At 40.2% G+C, this 19,403-nt stretch overlaps 1 protein-coding gene across 7 annotated transcripts in view; it reads right to left on the bottom strand.

Moving 5' to 3' along the window:
• Positions 1-19,403, bottom strand: part of lpp (LIM domain containing preferred translocation partner in lipoma) — a 273,606-nt gene that overhangs the window by 109,132 nt on the left and 145,071 nt on the right. For 6 of the 7 annotated variants that reach the window (XM_061240899.1, XM_061240898.1, XM_061240902.1 and 3 more), the window contains one exon: positions 4,835-4,926. The exons of the other annotated variant lie outside the window; for it this stretch is intronic. In XM_061240899.1, the coding sequence (XP_061096883.1) occupies positions 4,835-4,926 (92 nt within the window). The remainder of the gene's footprint in view (positions 1-4,834; positions 4,927-19,403) is intronic. 7 annotated transcript variants of the gene reach the window in all.

Raw genomic sequence — 19,403 nt, 5'->3', positions numbered from 1 at the left:
CCTGACCTCAATGCTTATGGGAATCCCATGCCTGTCATCCGCCTAAATGATCAAAGAAACCTTTTGCACACAATACCATTTCAAAAGACATACTGTGTGAACATGTTTCTATGTAATTCCAGTGAAATTTCTGTAAATACGCTAAATTACAGTGATATTTAACTGTTACTACTGCTTTGTACACTTCATAAGATAACAGAGTATGAAACATAGCTACCTTTATATACTAATTATTTTAAAGTAACAACTTAATGGGAATAGTGAAAATGAGACTGACAGCAAGAGCATTACATGTAAGAGAAATGAAGTCGGTAAAATGTGTGGCACTCAAGTGTGCTTCTAAATCCAATCTGCATAATATTATTTGTTCCAAGCCAATGAAATGTCTCCTGGCAATGTCAAGAGCAGCAAGAAACACAACAACCACAAAACCTGTAACATTCACATACAGTATTTGGACAGTGACACAATTTAAAAGGGTGGTTGCTTCATTCCATATGGATGAAAAGACCCTCAAAGAGCGAACAGTCATTTTAATTTGAGGACATTCATTTACAGCCATATGGAGTGAATAGGCCTTTAAAATTGCATCACTGTCCAAGTACATATGGACCACACTGTATATTCTGCATTGTAGCCTTCATATTTCTCTTTTTCCTGCCATTAAATACTGTACAAAAGAGAGTCGGGTCAAAACAAGGAGAAAACTCTGCATCAGACCTTCAAAGACGGAACATTAGACAGAATTATCTAAAAGTACCAGGGAATGTTTCTCTATGGTGACACATATTTTTAGTCTGTAGAACTATGGTGCAACTGCAAATAGACTGCCTAGGGTTGCCTATGGGTCCCTTCAAGCTGGTTGGGTGTCTGACTGCTTTCTAATGCTTGGATTACCTGTCACAAGCCATCATAGGCAGATTTTCATTGCCTTTATTTGCCTTTAAAGGCCGCTGCATTGAACATCTAACACAACAAAAAAAGAGGGAAACAGTGTCATCAATTGCACATTATACACTCAGGTAGACCTGTTCACCAGCTTATTATTGCAAATAGTTAATCTGCCAATCATGTGGCAGCAACTAAACTCATAAAAGCATGCAGACGTGGTCAAGAGGTTTAGCTGTTGATCAGAACAAATGACAGAATGGGGAAGATTCAGGCACGGAGAGGAACATAAAGTTCTTCAGCAGTGTTCTCTCTAACTCAAGCACTCTGACAAACATTTGTGCGGCGGTACCGGCTTAAGGAAGAAGACCACAAGTAATTTTTTATTGAGATTCATTTTTATCTAATTAGTGTTCATAAGAGATGGTAGCAATATAAAACCCACACAAAAATATATACAGAAGTTTTGGAATGATAAACAAGGTTCCTATGGTTACCCATAAACAATTTGTCACGAATCACGGCAAGAGCGTGGATAGGTCAGTACAAGGCCATTTCAAACCATCTATTTATATTCTTACTATTTAACTAATGGTGAGCTGTTACATGACCCAGAGCACTGTAAAGCCATTTACTTAACATTCACCCACAAGCTCTACATTGCTTGCATTATAAAGGGCTTGTCATAAATAGGCATAATTAAAATCTTGAAGGTTTTTTAAAATAATATATTTTTCTCCCTTGGTAATATCAGTTGTTTCAAGCAGTAGAACAGGGGTTATTCATGTTATTAATGGAAACTAGAAGATAGATTCCAAGCTCATGAAGCACTTTTCTTGTGCTTTAAGTAGGGGCTTTGAATGCTGTCCCTGGCTGTTGAGTGAATGGACTCCTTCACATGTTTATGGTCTCCTTACCGACGAGCAGGACAAAACCGTCAAAGAGCGAACCGGGTCGGATGCATTTACCCGGCACTTAAAATACCACTCGCACATGCTCTCTCTCCTCGTTCTCGTTGGTTCTCGTTTGGCACAGTAATTATTTAAGATCCCTTTTTTCATTCATGAAAAGGTAATGACCTGGAAAAAGTAAAAGCCTGTCAGAACACTCAGCCCTTCATTGTTTTTAAAACCCGTTGCATCAGTCGTACTGCACTTTCTATGAACAACCGAAGAAGGGCGGGGAGATGGGGAGGCTCTCAAGGACGTTTTAATTGCTATGATGGCAAAATATTGTCCAAAGCACCTAGCTGACAACTAAGCATGTGCTGGAGGATATTCTTTGTCAAGAGCACTTGCCCTTTGCTGTCGAAAAAGATAGCTTCGGCGATACTGCTTTAGAGTCGAAATTGGAGCAAAAAATTTGGTTTTCCGGATTTTCCTGTTGACCTACTGCAAGGTAGAACCACTGCTTTTGGTTTAAACAGCACCATTCAGTGCAATGGGAAACAGGCCTCATGATGGACTTGTTGTGTGGCCTCCGAACAGCTGCATCAACAACGTCGGCGATCCCGAATCCAGTGAGGTGTGATACACCAACAGCCAGATACATTTCTGTGGGAAGAAAACTTGTATCTGAATATCTGTGTAATGCACTGGCTGTATTCTGAATCCGCAATGGTACCGATCGCATTTGGATTTTCCTCTAACCTCCAAATAGCAGAGCCCAGTTCACTCGAATCAATAAGGCCCCATCATAGCGGAGAGGTGCACAGGTCTACCTGAAGGGAGGTGAGAAGTCTAACAGTCTGAAGGTCAGAAGCAAGGCTTTTTGCGGAATCAATATTGCAATATTGGAAAGGGAAATTAAATTTTAAGTAGATTACAACTCTTATAAATTTGCCTCCAGAACAAGCTGCCCATAAGCATTCCATCTTTCCCTTGCATTTCCCTGCAAGATAACAAACGGCTTAACTACATGTCACCAGATTTAAGAAATGTATTCATTTCAACGGCTTGTATTCAATAAACAAAAAAAAAAAAAAGTTTTAAAAACTAAAATCAACTAAAAGCAACATTCACATTTATTTGTGATACATAAATGTGAATAAATGTATATGCAGGACTGGATTGTTACTGAGATTCAATTGTTTCAAATATTTGGTTGACAGTACAATGATGATTTCAGGTACTGTAAAATGAAGAGCATTGGTCTTTGGCCTCCTTGCATGTATGGCATGTTTGAGATTTCTCCACAGATTTTCAATAATATTCAAGTCTGGGGACTGTGGTGGCCATTCCAAAATCTGTCTTTCCCGGAGGAACTTGATTTCGAGGTATACTTTGGATCATTGTCTTGCTGGAATACCCAACCTCCCTTCAACTTCAATGTCTGGACTGACCCTTTGAACATTAGCCTCTAGAATTTCTTGATATTTGGTGGAATCCATCCATAAAGTTGAACACTGTACCAGGGGTGCCCAGACGTTTGCACCCCACTGTATAGATGAACCAATAGATGTCAGCCTTCACTCTGGGCATTCCAGACTGCGTCAGTGCCAACTATGGCTGGTAAACCTAAAGGGAGATGAATTGGCTGGTTCTAGCATAGAGCGTAGTTGGCGAGGACAACAGTACCTCATCGTACACCCACAGCTGGCACCTGTCAGTCGCCTTCCACATGAAGTGTCTCCGGCCCAGGGTCTTAGACTAATATTTTTTTCCAAGGAGCACATGTGCATGCCAATGGATCATTCTTAATACACATCACAAATCATGTGATCAAGTCATCCTATATGCTGGAGGACAACCCATCCATATAACTTCATGTGTTTTTCCACCAAAATGTATTTTGTTTTTTAAATCTCAGGTCAGCTACAGCACATATAAATACAACGTAATACAGATTCATTATGGTTCATTTCTGCGCAGTACATGGTTGCTCAAATCGAGCTGATCGGGATCATTCTTTCGTTTGCCAAAAATGATTACCCATCAGGGAGAAGAAACGTAAAGGTTGTTAACAGAGAGAAGATAATTTGCAATATATAAGTAGGCAGAAGATCATTTGTCACTGGTAAGTTTACTTTTAATGCATTCGATCATATAACTTCCTCATATTCCAGCAAGCTTGAGCCAGTAAGCTCAGAAATGCCGGGTGCCTGTTTCACCAAGCCCAAACTAGAGGCTTAGTAACTAGCTACAAGGTACTTTACAACAAAATCAGCTAATGAATATTGTGGCACCATGATTATTTACAGTATATGTCCTCACTGGTTATATCCTAACTGGTTCGGGCAGTAAAGCCTGTGGCAGGTGGGGCTCAGTTTGCAGGAAGGCGAATCCGATGACCACACCTACTGGTTAAGTAGTCACACACCTGGGCTACATGACAAATTAGTTCAGGCTGTTAAATGTGTGCTCTTTTCCGCAGCAGGCTTCTGAGACCGGAGAACTATGGAGCTGTTGTGAGTGAGAGCCGAGGCTGAAAGCAACAGAGCTGACAAACGACAGGAGCAGAAACTGCTGAGTGAAAGCTACAGTTTGGTTTGTTTGTCGTTATTATTTTAGTTTGTTGTTTTGACCCCGATCCCGAGAGGGTGATGCGCAAAGACGTTTTTGTTTATTCATAGTTCTTTCGCCGCTTCCCTGAGACTGAATGGCGGTGCAATCCGGGCTTTTGCTAACTCCCTGAGTTCATCTTTTCTGTCAGCTCAAGGGCGTCATAGCGCATGACACCTACAAAGACAAGTAGATATCAACGATGTTCTCCTCACGGTAACCGACTTCCACTTGGCATCATAGCTGGCTAGATCACTACTGAAGTAACTGAAGAATGATGCCATGAATTAGTGCTTAGAAGTGACACTTGGCCTTGCAGGCTTTGTAGGAGAGCATCTGAGGAGTGTTTCTCTGAGTTGCCACAGATTGAAGGAAAGGGCTGCAATGACACACACACACACGTACACCGACATACAATTTTTTTTAAATGGCAGGATTTGGCTCACCTGTACGGCCTCGGGGGGAGGGGGGAAGGCCCCAGAGGGTGGCGGGAGACCACTGGTCTGATGTAGCGGTGGTGGTGGAAGAGGGTAATCACCTGCAGGCAGCACACAAAAAACTAAATAATTATCAGTGCCACTGCTGGTGAACTCTTAGTGTATTAGCAGGACCAATAAAGTCTTTGTTCCTGCTGGCGGCCTGCGGTACAGAATAGCTGATTCTGCAACAATGACTAAGATGTGAGAAAATTACATCCCTGGACAATAACAGGAAAATGCCCAAAATGCCTCATTCCACTAAATTCCATTAGTGGGTGCATATACAGCCAGTTGGCACAGCTAAATGACACAAGCAAAATTTACTTGCAGTTCTTTTTAATATGGACAAAGATGAATATGAGTGATTGACATCAGCATTGTTAAGCACCTCTATCAACCCAAGTAAAGGGGCAAATCCCATCCATCCATCCATCCATTATCTGAACCCGCTTATCCTGAACAGGGTCGCAGGGGGGCTGGAGCCTATCCCAGCATACATTGGGCGAAAGGCAGGAATACACCCTGGACGGGTCGCCAGTCCATCACAGGGCACACACACCATTCACTCACACACTCACACACTCACACACTCATACCTACGGGCAATTTAGACTCTCCAATCAGCCTAACATGCATGTCTTTGGACTGTGGGAGGAAACCAGAGTACCCGGAGGAAACCACGCAGACACGGGGAGAACATGCAAACCCCGCACAGAGAGGCCCCGGCCGATGGGGATTCGAACCCAGGACCTCCTTGCTGTGAGGCGGCAGTGCTACCCACTGCACCATCCGTGCCGCCCCGGGCAAATCCCCATCAGGAAAATTATATTTGCAGTACTGAAGAGCACACAATGTTCAGGTACAAAAAGAAAATCAATCAGTATAACCTTGCAGTTAACATACTGTAATCTAGATTTAGTATGTAGTAAAGTAGTAAATCCTGCATTTATCATTATCGTGTGCAAGAACATTTGAGAGTATACACTCAGTGGTCACTTTATTAGGTAGCCCTGTACACCAGCTTGTTAATGGAAATATTTAATCAGCCAATCATGTGGCAGCTACTAAATGCATAAAAGCATGCAGGCGTGGTCAAGAGGTTCAGCTGCTTTTCAGACCAAATGTCTTGGGGGAAGAAATGTGATATGTGACTTTGACCATGCAATGATTATTGGTGCCAGAGTATGGTTGCCAGGGTGCCAGGGTGCCAGGGTGGTGTGAGTATCCCAGAAACTGCTGATCTCCTGGGATTTCCCCACACAACAGTCTCAAGAGTTTGCAGAGAATGGTGCAAAAAACAAAAACCATGCAGTGAGCAGCATTTCTGTGGGCAGAAACACGTTATCAATGAGAGAGGTCAGAGGAGAAGGTCCAGACAGATTGAAGACAGGAAGGTGACAGTTAACCACACATTTCAACAGTGGTATGCAGAAGAACATCTCTGAACACGCATGGAATCAAACCACTAAATGTAGAAGCCTCTACAACAGCAGAAGACTCAAGTTGGAAAAATAAGTCCAATAAATACCTAATGAAATGTTCATTGAGTGTATGTACTTTATCTCTGCACAATGTTTTCATGGAGAAGATACAGGGAATATGCTGTTACAAGTGAATTAACACATACAGTAGCCATGTTCTTGTAACTGTAATCTAGACAATCTAGCTATTGTTTTGAAATTGAAAAACATAATTAGAGGTACAATGGGTAATTTCGGACTCCTAACAGTCAAGAGAGGAATTGCAGCAACAAACACCCTCAAACCAAAACATGCACCGTTTTGAACAACAGAGCCTGCCGTCTTTTCATACTGTTATATTAAGAAAATGTTCGTCGAACAGGTGACTTTATGAAATCTTGACTAGTGTGCTGCACAACACTATTTATATGTTTTGTCTTTTTCAAGTTTTCTCTTTAGCTAACCAACTATATTATGAGCAAGCACCTTATTTGGCTATGGAACTAGCTGGCTATATAACTAAGATTTGATAGTGTACCACAAACGATGCAACTGCAACTTACAGCTAATAGCAAATTAGCTTAGCTTGCCAAATTTACAAATATCCACCTGAGTCACAAAGCGTGTGCAAGAATGCTCGCAACGCTCGCTACTATGTTCATATTGCCAGGTGGATTTTTGTAAATTTGTCGAGCAAACTATGGCTAATTTTGAACAATCTGAATAAGCCCCCATGGCTGTGGCAATTTTTCAACCAATGAGCTTGAATTATTGTATAGCTGTGCAATGTTTTGGTACAGAGTAACAGCCCGTCAACTGTATATTTTGAAACCATAATTCAAGGACTATAAACACAGGCAGAGGGTGACTCAACATGTGTTAGGATGTGTCAATGATAGGAAGGGATTTACAATGGTTTTGTAACAAAGTTTTAACACAAAAATCTTACCTATTGTTCCTTTAAAGAAATGGCTTTGGTGAAGCATTTGTCTTGTCAGAAATCAGGTGACAAGCCAAATATGGGCTTGTGAGGTTTATGCTAATCCTAAAATTACTGGACCAAACCACATGATTTGATCTGACTTCACTTTGCAGATGAGCTGAGATTAAATAATTTGTCCACGTGCTTCGAAGCAGCAAACCAGACATGAATTTGGTGAATTAAAAGGCTTTTACGAGACGTAATGGGAATTCGCTGTGATGTTAAGGCTTTGATGAATCTTGTTCAAAAATTCCATTTGCATTTTGCTTTTATCCGTTTTCATTAAAATCTAATTGATGTCATCAATGCAGTTTATCTGAGTCTGCAGACCAAATCATTAATCAGGGTTACGGGTTAAAATAAATAAATAAATAAATTGTCAGAGCAATTGACGCTGTGACGGAAGAGACGTCGCCACCTTTGACAATCCAACACATCTCAGATTGAGGGCATGATATTTAATAGTCCCTCTGGGTATTCAACAGCCTTGTGTGAGTCCTTTAAGCAACAACCTTGTGATCTCAACTAAAGCCCTTTGGAGTAGGACTACATCTAAACCGCAGTGAATTACAAAAAAAATCCACAACTCCACTGTGGGCCGTCTCCCTCATTTCGCTCGAGATGCTGTAATAGTTCAGTCGTAAGTCGGGGGCCGACATGAAATGAATACGGTAAGTTTAATGTGAGGCTCTCTACAGCATCAAAGTTGTTTTTGGATTTTATTATTTTTGGAGAAAGGCCATGAATATTTCATATTTTCATATTCATGATTAATTGAGAGGGTCTTATGTTGAAGCCTGTTTTTTTTCAGCATGGTATTTCCCAGTTTACGGACGTGGTCTCCCGTTGAGGCTGTACAGTACGGATGAGGACGGAGAGGGGCCATGTTGAGTAGGCCCTGGTGCAAATCTATCAGCATCATTAAGCCTGAAGTGCACTGACACGACACAAGGATGTGTGCAGATGCAGGATGACTGGGAACATACCCTCAAATCAGTAATAGAAAAACTGACAATAGCCACAGGGCACTCTCCAAACCAAACCAAGACCTTCCTATAAGTTGGCAGTTATATAAATAAAAGTATAAAAGTAACTATCAACCGCACAACGGTTCGGTCTAGGAAGGCAAATAATACATTTAATACATTAATTCCAAAAACAAAACTTTTACATGATTTTGTTTTAGATGGAATATACTTTAGGGAACATCAATTCAGTAGCCTGGCCCTGCAGGTTCTTTTGCAAAAATATTAAAGGAAAACACCAACATTTTCGAAAATCTTTTTTCTGACTTACCCAGACTTAGACAAGATGTTTGATTTAATTTTCATTTTTGTGCATTCACTGGCTCAATTACCATGGTAGCAAAACATGTTAGCTTAGCATAAAGATTTGAAGCCTATAGGAGTCAGTAGCCTACCAGTAGCCTAGCCTACACCGTACAGCAACTCCGAAGCTGTCTTATTTACACAAGGTATCATGTGTATTTGAAATACACAAATATTTCCCAATATATTCACATCCCTGATTCAAGTATTTCACAGCTGATTGAGTGCTAAATAACCACCCAAATAACTTCCAACCTCAACAAATCTTTCATACCAAACAGTCAAGGATACTGCTCCTTCTCCCAAAATCCGTCAAGACCTCTCTGCTCCAACCTGGCAATCTGTGGACAACCTGTGATCCCTCCCCATGTGACTGCCTTCACCAAAAACCCACCTTTGGGGGAATTAATTATCCCAAACTATCAGAACTGCAGATTTAATAAATATCTTCCTACCTTGAAAAAAAAATCCCACAGCTATCTACATAAGACCCTAAAACTTGCCCAGACACGCCCTGTACCAAGCACCAAAAACTGCATCTGTACAGCCCCTAGACTCCAATAAGAAATTATGCATGCGAAGTCGAACTTAGATCATTACTGTAGGTCTAATTAATAGGTCTAATTAATAGGGTAATACGAAACTAAATAATGTTCATTCCCCTTAGTTCTTCATTAGGCAGTATGCACACAGAAATGTAATGAAGGCAATGCCCAGAAATGTTTGTGTTCTAATATTTTAACTACTTTGAAATTGTATGACAACACAACTGCTTTTCAGCTTGGTAAGTGCACCTGCCAAATACGACAAAAGTGTTGCCGTCATCGTTGTTGTCATCATCATAATCACTAATGACAGTATTAGTAGTAGTTTTGTCAACAACGACAATAATAATAATAAGAATAATCATCATCATCATCATCACTTGTCCGTACTTGCTTCAGACAGTATGGTGCCTAGCAACTCAGCTCATCAGCTCAACTGGGTCTGACTCATTAGAGAGGTGGCAGGCTACTTCAGCTCTGCTTTGAAGAGGTAAGAACCTTTTAAAACTGAGCCTAGAGAAATGGAGGGTCAGCTCGATGAATCAGTCGGCCTGCTGTGTAATTCACAGATGAAAACAGGGTTTATATCAGGTCAGATCTTAGTTGCATGTAAAAACTCAGCAGGTCAATCGAAGTCTGTCGTACCTTAAGGAAGTCAGCATATCAGTACTTCCCTGGATAATTTCAGATTTGTAGCCCCTGTATAATGCACATTTACTATTGTATACTGTAATACAGTATTTCACAATAGAAATATGCAGCAAGTGTGTCATAATTTAAGTAGCAACACCATTCCAGGAGCAATGTTGTAATGTGCAGTACATTTTAATAGATGGATATAAATGACACTGAATTACATTATTTTAGTTACAATATTACATGGTGATTCTTGCAATCAGGGATCAAACTGGTTTGTAATACAAACCTTGTAAAATATATTGGACAATCACCTCTATATATAACATAAGGCTTTAAAATATGTTTTATTTACAGGTGTACGGGAGTACATAATACTAAATAATACCTAAATGATGACTCATAAAATACTTTAAGTCACAGACCTCAGCACTTAAGCAGAGCAGGCCTTGGCCTTGTTTCAATATCATAAAGCTGTTACATTGCAGATAAATCTATAATTAGAGTGCCAGGTATGAATAACAAATCTGGAATCAGGGGTATGCAATGGGTTCCTAATGCCAGTGTACCTAACCATAATGGGTGCAATGTAACAGCTGGCATCTACAGCTTAGCTAATTGCATACATTAATTACATTTATTTTTTAGATAATGAGGAGAACAAAATTTGAGAGCCCTGAAGGGCATATTTTGGGCAAGCGTTTTCCATGAAATATTCACTTAGTCCTGAATGTACTGCACGGCTTTTGTACTGACAATAGACTCTTGACCTTCGTGTTCGTCAAGTCAATTTGATCTTGTATATTTTTTATTTTTCACATTTCAATATGGAATGTCCAAATCCACTTGCATTGCTGCTACACTGCCTGCTACTACAACATCTGACTGTCAGTCCATGAGAGTGCAAGGAATCTGCCCTGCGTTGGACACTGGGGATGCCTTTTAGCTCCGCAGTCCACCAATTGACCTGCTCAGTCAGTGCGTCAGGATTTCGCATCACTGTGCACAGCACTGCTGCCAAACAGGCCAGGGGAGGCTCTCTTGCACTACAAGGAGAATTGTTTCCAACTGAAAACAATTTCAGAACAAAGCAGCAAGCAGACGCACCACGGCCATCTAGACATACGGGCTGCAAAGTAAGAGTAGTAACGATTTCCATCAAAGCCACAAGCTTTACACAAAATAAAAATAAACAACAGAAAGGTAAACAACTCAAAAATGTCAGCTTTCACGTTCAGAAGTCAGGCCCTCTGGTTTGGCTTGGCTTAATGCTTGTCTATTCCAGAACCAACAGATACATCATGAACCACAAAGAGGCAGGACTAGTAATAAGCACAAACTTCTTAAAATCTTCTTAAAAGTATAAAAACAGATTTTAATATATGTATATCAGTCAAGTCATCAGATGTAAACCAATAGTAATATATTGATGCTGATGAAATGTGTGGATCCCAAAAATACAACATGCCTACAACATGTTTTCTTCTCATATATAATTGAACTGGATTAACAATGACCATTTGCAAAATTTCTACATAAGCAATTTACAGCAACTAGCAAATTTACAGTAAATCCCAAACTGTTTCAGTGTGGGACCTGCCTGGCTGATTGCTGCTAATGTTCAGAAAATTGTCTTATCTAGAGTGTACAATAAGGCTGAGGGAACAAAGAGCTACCTTCAACTCATTACACAACTGATAGTAGCCATTTATGAACTTACTTAGAAGTAGTAAATACATGAATGTACATTGTACAACACAAATAATATAGTTTTAAATGTAGCATAGGTGGGGTTAGTTAAGCCATGAAACACGTTCAGAATTTAGCATTAAGTGAGCCAAGATGACATGTTCATAAAGAGCACCTGTACTGTACTTCTATTCTAAAAATAAAGCTGCAAACCCCTGCCCCTACAGCCATACTTTCACTTAATGACTCAATTTCCCCTCGTTCCATAGCCAGGAAAGAAAGGTGTTAAGTAAGATATCTTCATACCGACTTGCTTTTAAGTTGTCAAGGAGACCGCGGTGGTCACTAGAGGCGAATCCATACGCTGGCTGCTTGCCACCGAAGATGTCAGCGTGATTCAATCAAGCATTCGACCAGCTTTGTTCTAGTTCCAACACATTCGCAGGAAAAGCTGGTTGAACACTGCAACTACTTCAACGGATCTCCTCTGGAGAGCTCATGTCTCCTGGGTTTCCATTGAAACTAAAGCTTAAATTAGATTTGTGGAGGTTCTAAAGGGGGGGCTGCTGCTCACATCGCTCTACCTGAACATCTGAAGATTTTACAGAGATGAATAGTAATGAAGTCAAAACTTCAATACTTCTGTTGACTTATTTATTTAAGAGTATATCTACCAGTGTGATGTAACCCAGAAAGTTACCGAGTTACTGAGGAGACAGGTTACAGTAGTTTTGTGGAAGCCTTTTGTGTGTGAGATGGAAACAGATAGAAACTGAGGTTACTGTGGTTGTACACTTTCTGCACTTAAAGCTTGTCTAAGAATCCAGTTTGTGTCGAGAGCAACAACAGGACCAGAGGAAACCGATACTGTTTCGGTTCAAATTTAGAATTTAGAAAATGTACCTATCCAAATTACACGACTGCATAAATCTTTTTTTTAAACTACAAAATAACATTTTTACAGGGTTTTAGGATTGGGGAAAATACAGTGCAGTCCGTATGTGTTTGGACAGTGACAAGTTTAGTTTTTTCCCCCCTGTACTCCAGCATACAAACAGGAAACTACAGTGTGGTGGTGGTGGTGGGGGGGGGACTATGTATAAAAAGGGCTGTAATTACTACACGGTTGACCCAATATGGATTTTAAAAAAACCCCGAAATGAAAGCCAACAGCAAAAAAAAAAAAAAAATGTTGCTGTCCAAACACTTATGGACCGCACTGTAAGTAACGGCGATGATTGCTGGACGCTCTCATTCTCCGCAGTGACGTGAGCGAAGACTCGGGGGGGGGGGCTCGACCGGCTCGACGCAGGCAGCGCGAACGGCTTCCCGAGGTTGTCGGGTTCAAGCGACGGCGGTCCGGCTCGTGTGCCGCACATGAGCCTCGCTCCATTTGCTCTGCCGGAGAGAGCCGTAATGAGGCAAGCAGCGGGGACACCACTTTAATGCAACAGCTTCTCTCTTTATTGAGAATAATTATTCTCAAGTAGCTGCTTTGTGAACAAGGAATTCTAATCAGTAATTAAAGTCATTTGAGAAACCACGAGAGGTGTAATTGGTTATCGGGAATGAGTGTGTTTACATATGAGAGTGGCAAATTAATGCCCTTGAGCTGGGAAAAGGGATGGAACGGCGGATCCAGCCACATATTATAATGGAGATTAAGAATATTTTAAAAAAATAATTAGAACACTTACATGCACTTTTTTTGGGACAAAGATTTAAACAATGGTCTTTGCGATTCCCACTTAAGAAATCATGGAGTTTTGCAGTCATTCCACTCACCAGTAGAATATACACTTTAGCTGAGCTCTTGCAAACCCCTAATGATTCCCAATAACTACCCGGTAATTTAGTTAATCTTTGGAGGAGCTATTTTGAAAGTGACCTTTTCTTCAGTGGAAGCTTGTGCTTGTGCATGTGGCTCCATTTTCCCTGGGAGGACTGATTTTAAAGAAGATGAACGCAACAATAGCATGCTGTAATAGCTGCTAATCCATATAGGAGGACCAGTCGGCAGGGTGAAAATGTCCCGCATTAATCTGGAATGGAAATATTCATTAAAGGAATGCAGGTCTTTTAAATCATGCGGTTTTCCTGGTATTTGGGGGAAAAAAAGGCATTAGATGAAAATCTCACTGCTAACCAGTACCTACCTTGCCCTTTCAGTAGTTATGTAGTACCACAGTAGAATTCCTGAATGAACCCTGGGAGAACCGCATGTTTTAGTGTTATGTTGCCCAGAACCTCCACTCAGTGAGCCCTTTATTAGTTATGTATTACTTCTTTTTTTTTTGAAATACTGGTCTTCTGCTGCTGTAGCATATCCACTTCAGAGGTTTGACGCATTGTGTGTTCAGAGATGCTGTTCTGCATACCACTGTTGTAATGTGTGGTTATTTGCGTTACTGTCACCTTCCTGTCAACTTCGACCAGTCCGGCCTTTCTCCTCTGACCTGTGTCATTAACAGCATGCTTCTGCCCACAGAACTGCTGCTCACTGGATGTTTTTTGTTTTTTGCACCGTTCTCTGACTGTTATGTGTGAAAATCGCAGGAGATCAGCAGTTTCTGAGATACTCTGGCACCAAAAAACATTCCACGCACTTAAATCACATTTCTTCCTCATTCTGACATTTGTTCTGAAAAACAGATGAACCTCTTGACCATGTTTTATGCTTTTAGTTGCTGCCACATGATTAGCTGATTAAATATTTGCATTAACAAGCTAGTGTACAGGTCTACCTAATAAAGTGATCATTGAGTGTATTTCTGGGACTGTATTTAATTTTTCCAAAGCAGTGATATTTAAAAAGGGACATCTGTCTTAGTCTGTTGAACTAATGAGCATTGCAATGGGACATGATATATCTGCACCTATTATCACCTATGACCTGCATGCACATAGCTCGCATATTTTGCCATCTCATGTGACCAATGAACCAATGGCACAGGTGGGGATCGTCTTCCTGAGCCAAAGTGCAGTTCCTAGGTACTGTGTACAGAAAGCAGAAACAAACTTCCTGCCCGGCACTCAAGACAAAACCAAGGAGGTCATATCTGGTAATCATTCTGAGAAATTAATCAATACTGCAGAAATGTCTTTGTGGTTCGGAGAAGAGCATGTGTCAGAACAGCAAAAACCAAGACCATTTTAACTGCACTGACTGAGAAAGAGACCCAGACAAAACGCATGTGTTCAGCATCAGAGCTGAAGAAGTTGTACATTTTGTTTGTTTGTTTGCTTGTTTGGGTGCGTGGGTGATTGATTTTTCCCTCCGGACTTGATTTATCACACAAAACTTGAGGAGTCACTGTGCATTGGCATTAACTAAGTGCAGTAAACAAAAATAACTACTTGTGTGACAGCAGGGTTCCAAATAGCAGTGTGAATCAAGTACTATACTGTAGCTCCACACCGAGTGTGGTTTCTGCCGTTTGGGATTCCGGACATTGGCTGTTAAAGCAACTTATACCCGTCTGCATTCCGACCTGAGTGTAAAGTAAGGACAAAGAAAACGCAATCTTCTCTCCAAACGTAAATGTATATTCTGAACTGTCAATGTGCAAATAAATATAATTGAGGGGTTAGGGGTTTGTATATGTGTGCGTGCATGCCAGAGTTGTACTGCAAGGCTAAATACTGTATGTACATGTACTCTAGCAGAAATGACATAAAAATACATTCAATAGGAGCAACTAATCCGTCCCAAAAAAAAGAGAAATTATTTAAATGACCGAGGTGACATTTTACATTTATATCTTTTGTGGAGTGTGTTTAAAATACCGTGTAGCAAAAGGGCTCCAAACACACTGTTTATACATAATTATAGAGATGATTTTACGTTCCACCAGAATAGATCAGCTGAGCTCTTCTCTTAATTAGCTGTGAAATATGAGAGTGATTTATTATTTCATTTGGCTGGAGATTGAAGCGATGGATTTGAGGTCTTTACAGTTATAATTTTTTAAGTGCACAGGAGCAGACCAAATTGGCTTCTGTGGGTTTAGCAGAATTCCTGTGGGAAGTGAAATTGAGTTTAAGATTAAACAGAATAAAAGAAGGATTATACTATTTGGTTGAACCGGTGAAATAAATACAGTAGAAATTTGACAGCCTCGAAAGAAATCCTGCCTTGCAATTTCTCAAACACATTCCTCCAGTATTGAGCTGTGCATTTCTGAACAATTTAAGACACCCCCGCATGAATAAATACCTGAATAAAGTAAATCGTTTCTAAAAACAAAAAGCTTAATCCACAACTAACACTGAGGAACCTGTAAAAGAAAATGCCTACAACTGACAAAAAAACCCATAGAAAACCACTGCATTTTCGCATATAATGGAAAGCACTCCCGTTTGAACTTCTCTATTGTTTCACTTGCTTCTATTCACTTTCTTTTTTTGTTCATATGATTCCAAGAGGATTTCCAGGAAAAGCGCGAAAATCTCTGAGCCATGGCTATACTGCCTTACACAGCCTTGGGCAGGACCGTTTCCTTTGCGCATGATTGAACTAAAAAAAAAAAAAAAACCTCCGTCAGGGATAGAAGACCTTCGAAAAGACGGCCGCCGTTCGCTCTCTCGCGCAGCACGGTCCGGTTGCCCAAAATAAAAGAGAGGAACGCGGCTGGCCGTGTCACGGAGGCCTGCTCGAAGCTGTCCAGAGTGAGGACTGAAGGCCCTGCGATGACTCTTTTAAAGCAGCGGCCATCGAGCGGCTTTGAGAGCGAGCCCCCGGTTCATCTGAGGACAAATCCAGAAAGGCCAAGGCACCGAGCGTAGGACTCGCTCGTCCCATTTCTGTCCTTTTCTCCACTTAAAGTACAGCGTACGTTCACTTTCTTTATCGACGAGGACCCTTAATCCATTGTGGGGCTGAGACACCGAAAGAGAAAATAAAACTGGTACATTTAGTTTCAGAGCTAACCTTGTGCTATTACGTGTAACTCAAGTTTTTATAAAATGTCAATTTCACTGTGAAGTATTGGATTGCTCACCTAGAGGTTAAGACTCAGAGTTATTCTATGGATTAGCGACTGCAACTGCTGCAAGAGAGAAAAACAACAAATGCTAACACAGGAACTGAAATTACAGTGCTACTACAACACTACTAATTTCCAAATAGCTCAATTCCTTTTCACACTTTAAGCGAGAAAAGCAGGAAGACACACAGCAATATTCATGTACATAATTAAACATTAATGACATAATTAAACATTACAAAGATGTGCAAACTGAATAAAGAAACAAGAAAACAAAAGCCACTTTAATAAACCACACCCAAATGATTCTGTTTTCTACCGAAAATTGGTTTAGTAATAACTTTTTGTTTTGCCAAATGTGTCAATTTTGCTGAAAGTTTATAATGTGTGTATTGGTGATGTAACACACAACCAAGGTCCTATTTTGTGTAGCGTTTCATTTTTTGGCAGACAATGTGATGTGTCACACAGTGATTTTGAGTGTCTTCAACTCACTATATCACCAACTACAATTTCCGCTCATTAGGGACAACAAGTCAGGGGTTTTGCTTTGAATTTCCATTGAAATCAACTTTACGCAATACTTTGCAATACTCCGACCAAGAGACATCTAAAGCCTGACAGGATAGCAACTACAAAACTGCAAATAGTGATAAAATATACTACACATTTCAGATAACAAACCCTGGAATGACATTGTTGCTACATGTTTACTAACAATCCAAGTGTTTTAACCTGAAGTTTGCCTCTAAAAAATTGAAACCACTAAACCTCAGGTCATACGACCAATATGAGCAGTCAAATTGTCAAACAAAGAGAGACCTGGATTAGAATAAATTAGTTAAATGTCTTGGATTCACATGCCTGCCCAGCAATATTCTACCCACTGAAGCACGATGTAAGGTCAACCAACTGCTGCCGCCCTCTCTGTTCGACTCATAGGGTGCACTTTACAAAGTCAGTGCGTTAAAAATAACAAAGGGCATTGGAACGGAAATGTACAGATGTGCTCAATGATGTGATCAGTAAGCATATGGGCGCGTGTGCATGCACATATGCGCATACGTGCATGTATGTCTGACAACCTGTGGTTTACGAGGCCGGTCAGGACCCCACTGGTGAATTTCCCGTGGAGTCTCTTGGTGGCGCACGGATCAGAGTCTGACATAACAACTGGAAGAGACGATTTACTGTTTGGCAGACATGCAGGGAGGAAACAGAGTTGCCAAAATGCTTGTTTGCAGATGCTAACGATTTTGGTCTCGACTGTGAAATGGTGGGTTTTTATGGACATTGTCTGCATATTGCAGTTTGGTTTTGCCATTTTGGTGGGCAAAGTTGCTCATGTTCAAATGGCAAGAATGATCACTGACTGATAAAAACGAATTCGGTGCCTGATGACTACTTCTATTTTTACACTCTTTACACACACGTCTCAGTTCTCATTTAATGTGAAATGGATTGGTGAGGTAGAGGTCTAAAAACGTTTTTTTTTAAGGTGGATTGGTTTGGTGAGGTAAAATCTTCTGGAAATTCTTCCTGATTGTTTTTACTCTGAAGTACAGTAAAGAAAAAAAAAAGTAAGTACATCTCGTGGTTATTTAATTTGAGCAAATTGACATTATACCTCCTTAGCTAAAATGGCCCTGGTTTGTTAAGACTTAAATCTTACTGCACAACACACATCTTGAATATGTCAGCACAGGTCTTGATGCCAACCTCAAATCTCCAAGGCCTTATGTTCACTATTGGGAGATGTCGGACAATGTAAAGCATAATGATTCTCTCCGAATAATCCAATTTATCTAGACTGTTTATAATACAGTACATGTAGACATAGTTCCTTTATAAAATGTGAATTTTTGGGATGTTTCCAAGATCAAAAAAAAAATAAACTGGTTCACTTGGGAAGAGACACTTTTTACCATTTTCTGCCAGAAACAGATATAAAAATGTAAAAAAAAGTTTTAAAATGTAAAAATCTAATTTCCTATGCTGTTTAAAAGGCTTGTGGTCTCTTGTGAAATTAAACTACAGATGTAAAGACACACTGAAGCAGAAATTGACACATTTAATAGAGTTCTCCCCCCCCCCCCCCCCCCCCCCCAACTACATTATTTTACCATTGTAAAAAGTCATGCAGGACGTCTGATGTTAGCAGACCATGTATGACCTTTCTGGACAATAAACTAAATAATTTCTTGGAATAGACTGAATTATAGACTGAAATATAACTGTGTTGCATGGACTGAACAGGAGACTGTGAGCTCATTGGCTCATTATTCCATTCTAATGCAGTTTAATGCTTTTACACTGCAAACAATTTATAAGGAATAAAAAAACTTAATGGCTTTTCCACTGTAACTTGCTTGCATGTTTTTCGCCATTCTAATCAGTACAGTATGTGTAAAATGGAAATAGACCACAAAAAAAGAGGAAAATATAAGAAACAATTTGTTCTTTGACCGGAAAACTGGATACAAGACCAAAATCAAAATGTGAATACTACAGTACATCAGTACTGTAGTAATTATAAATGTGAATTCTGGTCAGAAATGGCTGAATGTAAGAGTTATTGGGGGTGTAAACATTGGGTTAACGATGTCTTAACAAAGAGCCAAATGGCACCTTGCTAGAGTTTTGGACCAAACTGAGTTTTCACAAAATCCATATGTTCTCAGGTAGTTGCTATGGAAATCACAAGCAGGTATTAATTGTGATCTAAAAACTGTTTTAGCACCTTTCCAATGAACACATTGACACACACCTCCCCCCACGCAACACCTCACTTCTCATGAGCAAGGACAATATTTTTTTGCCGATGGCCAAAGAATGATCAGTTTTGCCTGAAAGATTGTTTGCCGACCAAGATCCTTCGATACACAATGCAATGGCCACATAACTCACACAG

This window comes from Conger conger, chromosome 4 (genome assembly GCF_963514075.1).
Source record: "Conger conger chromosome 4, fConCon1.1, whole genome shotgun sequence".
NCBI lineage: Eukaryota > Metazoa > Chordata > Actinopteri > Anguilliformes > Congridae > Conger > Conger conger.
This window is presented reverse-complemented; position numbering and strand designations above follow the sequence as displayed.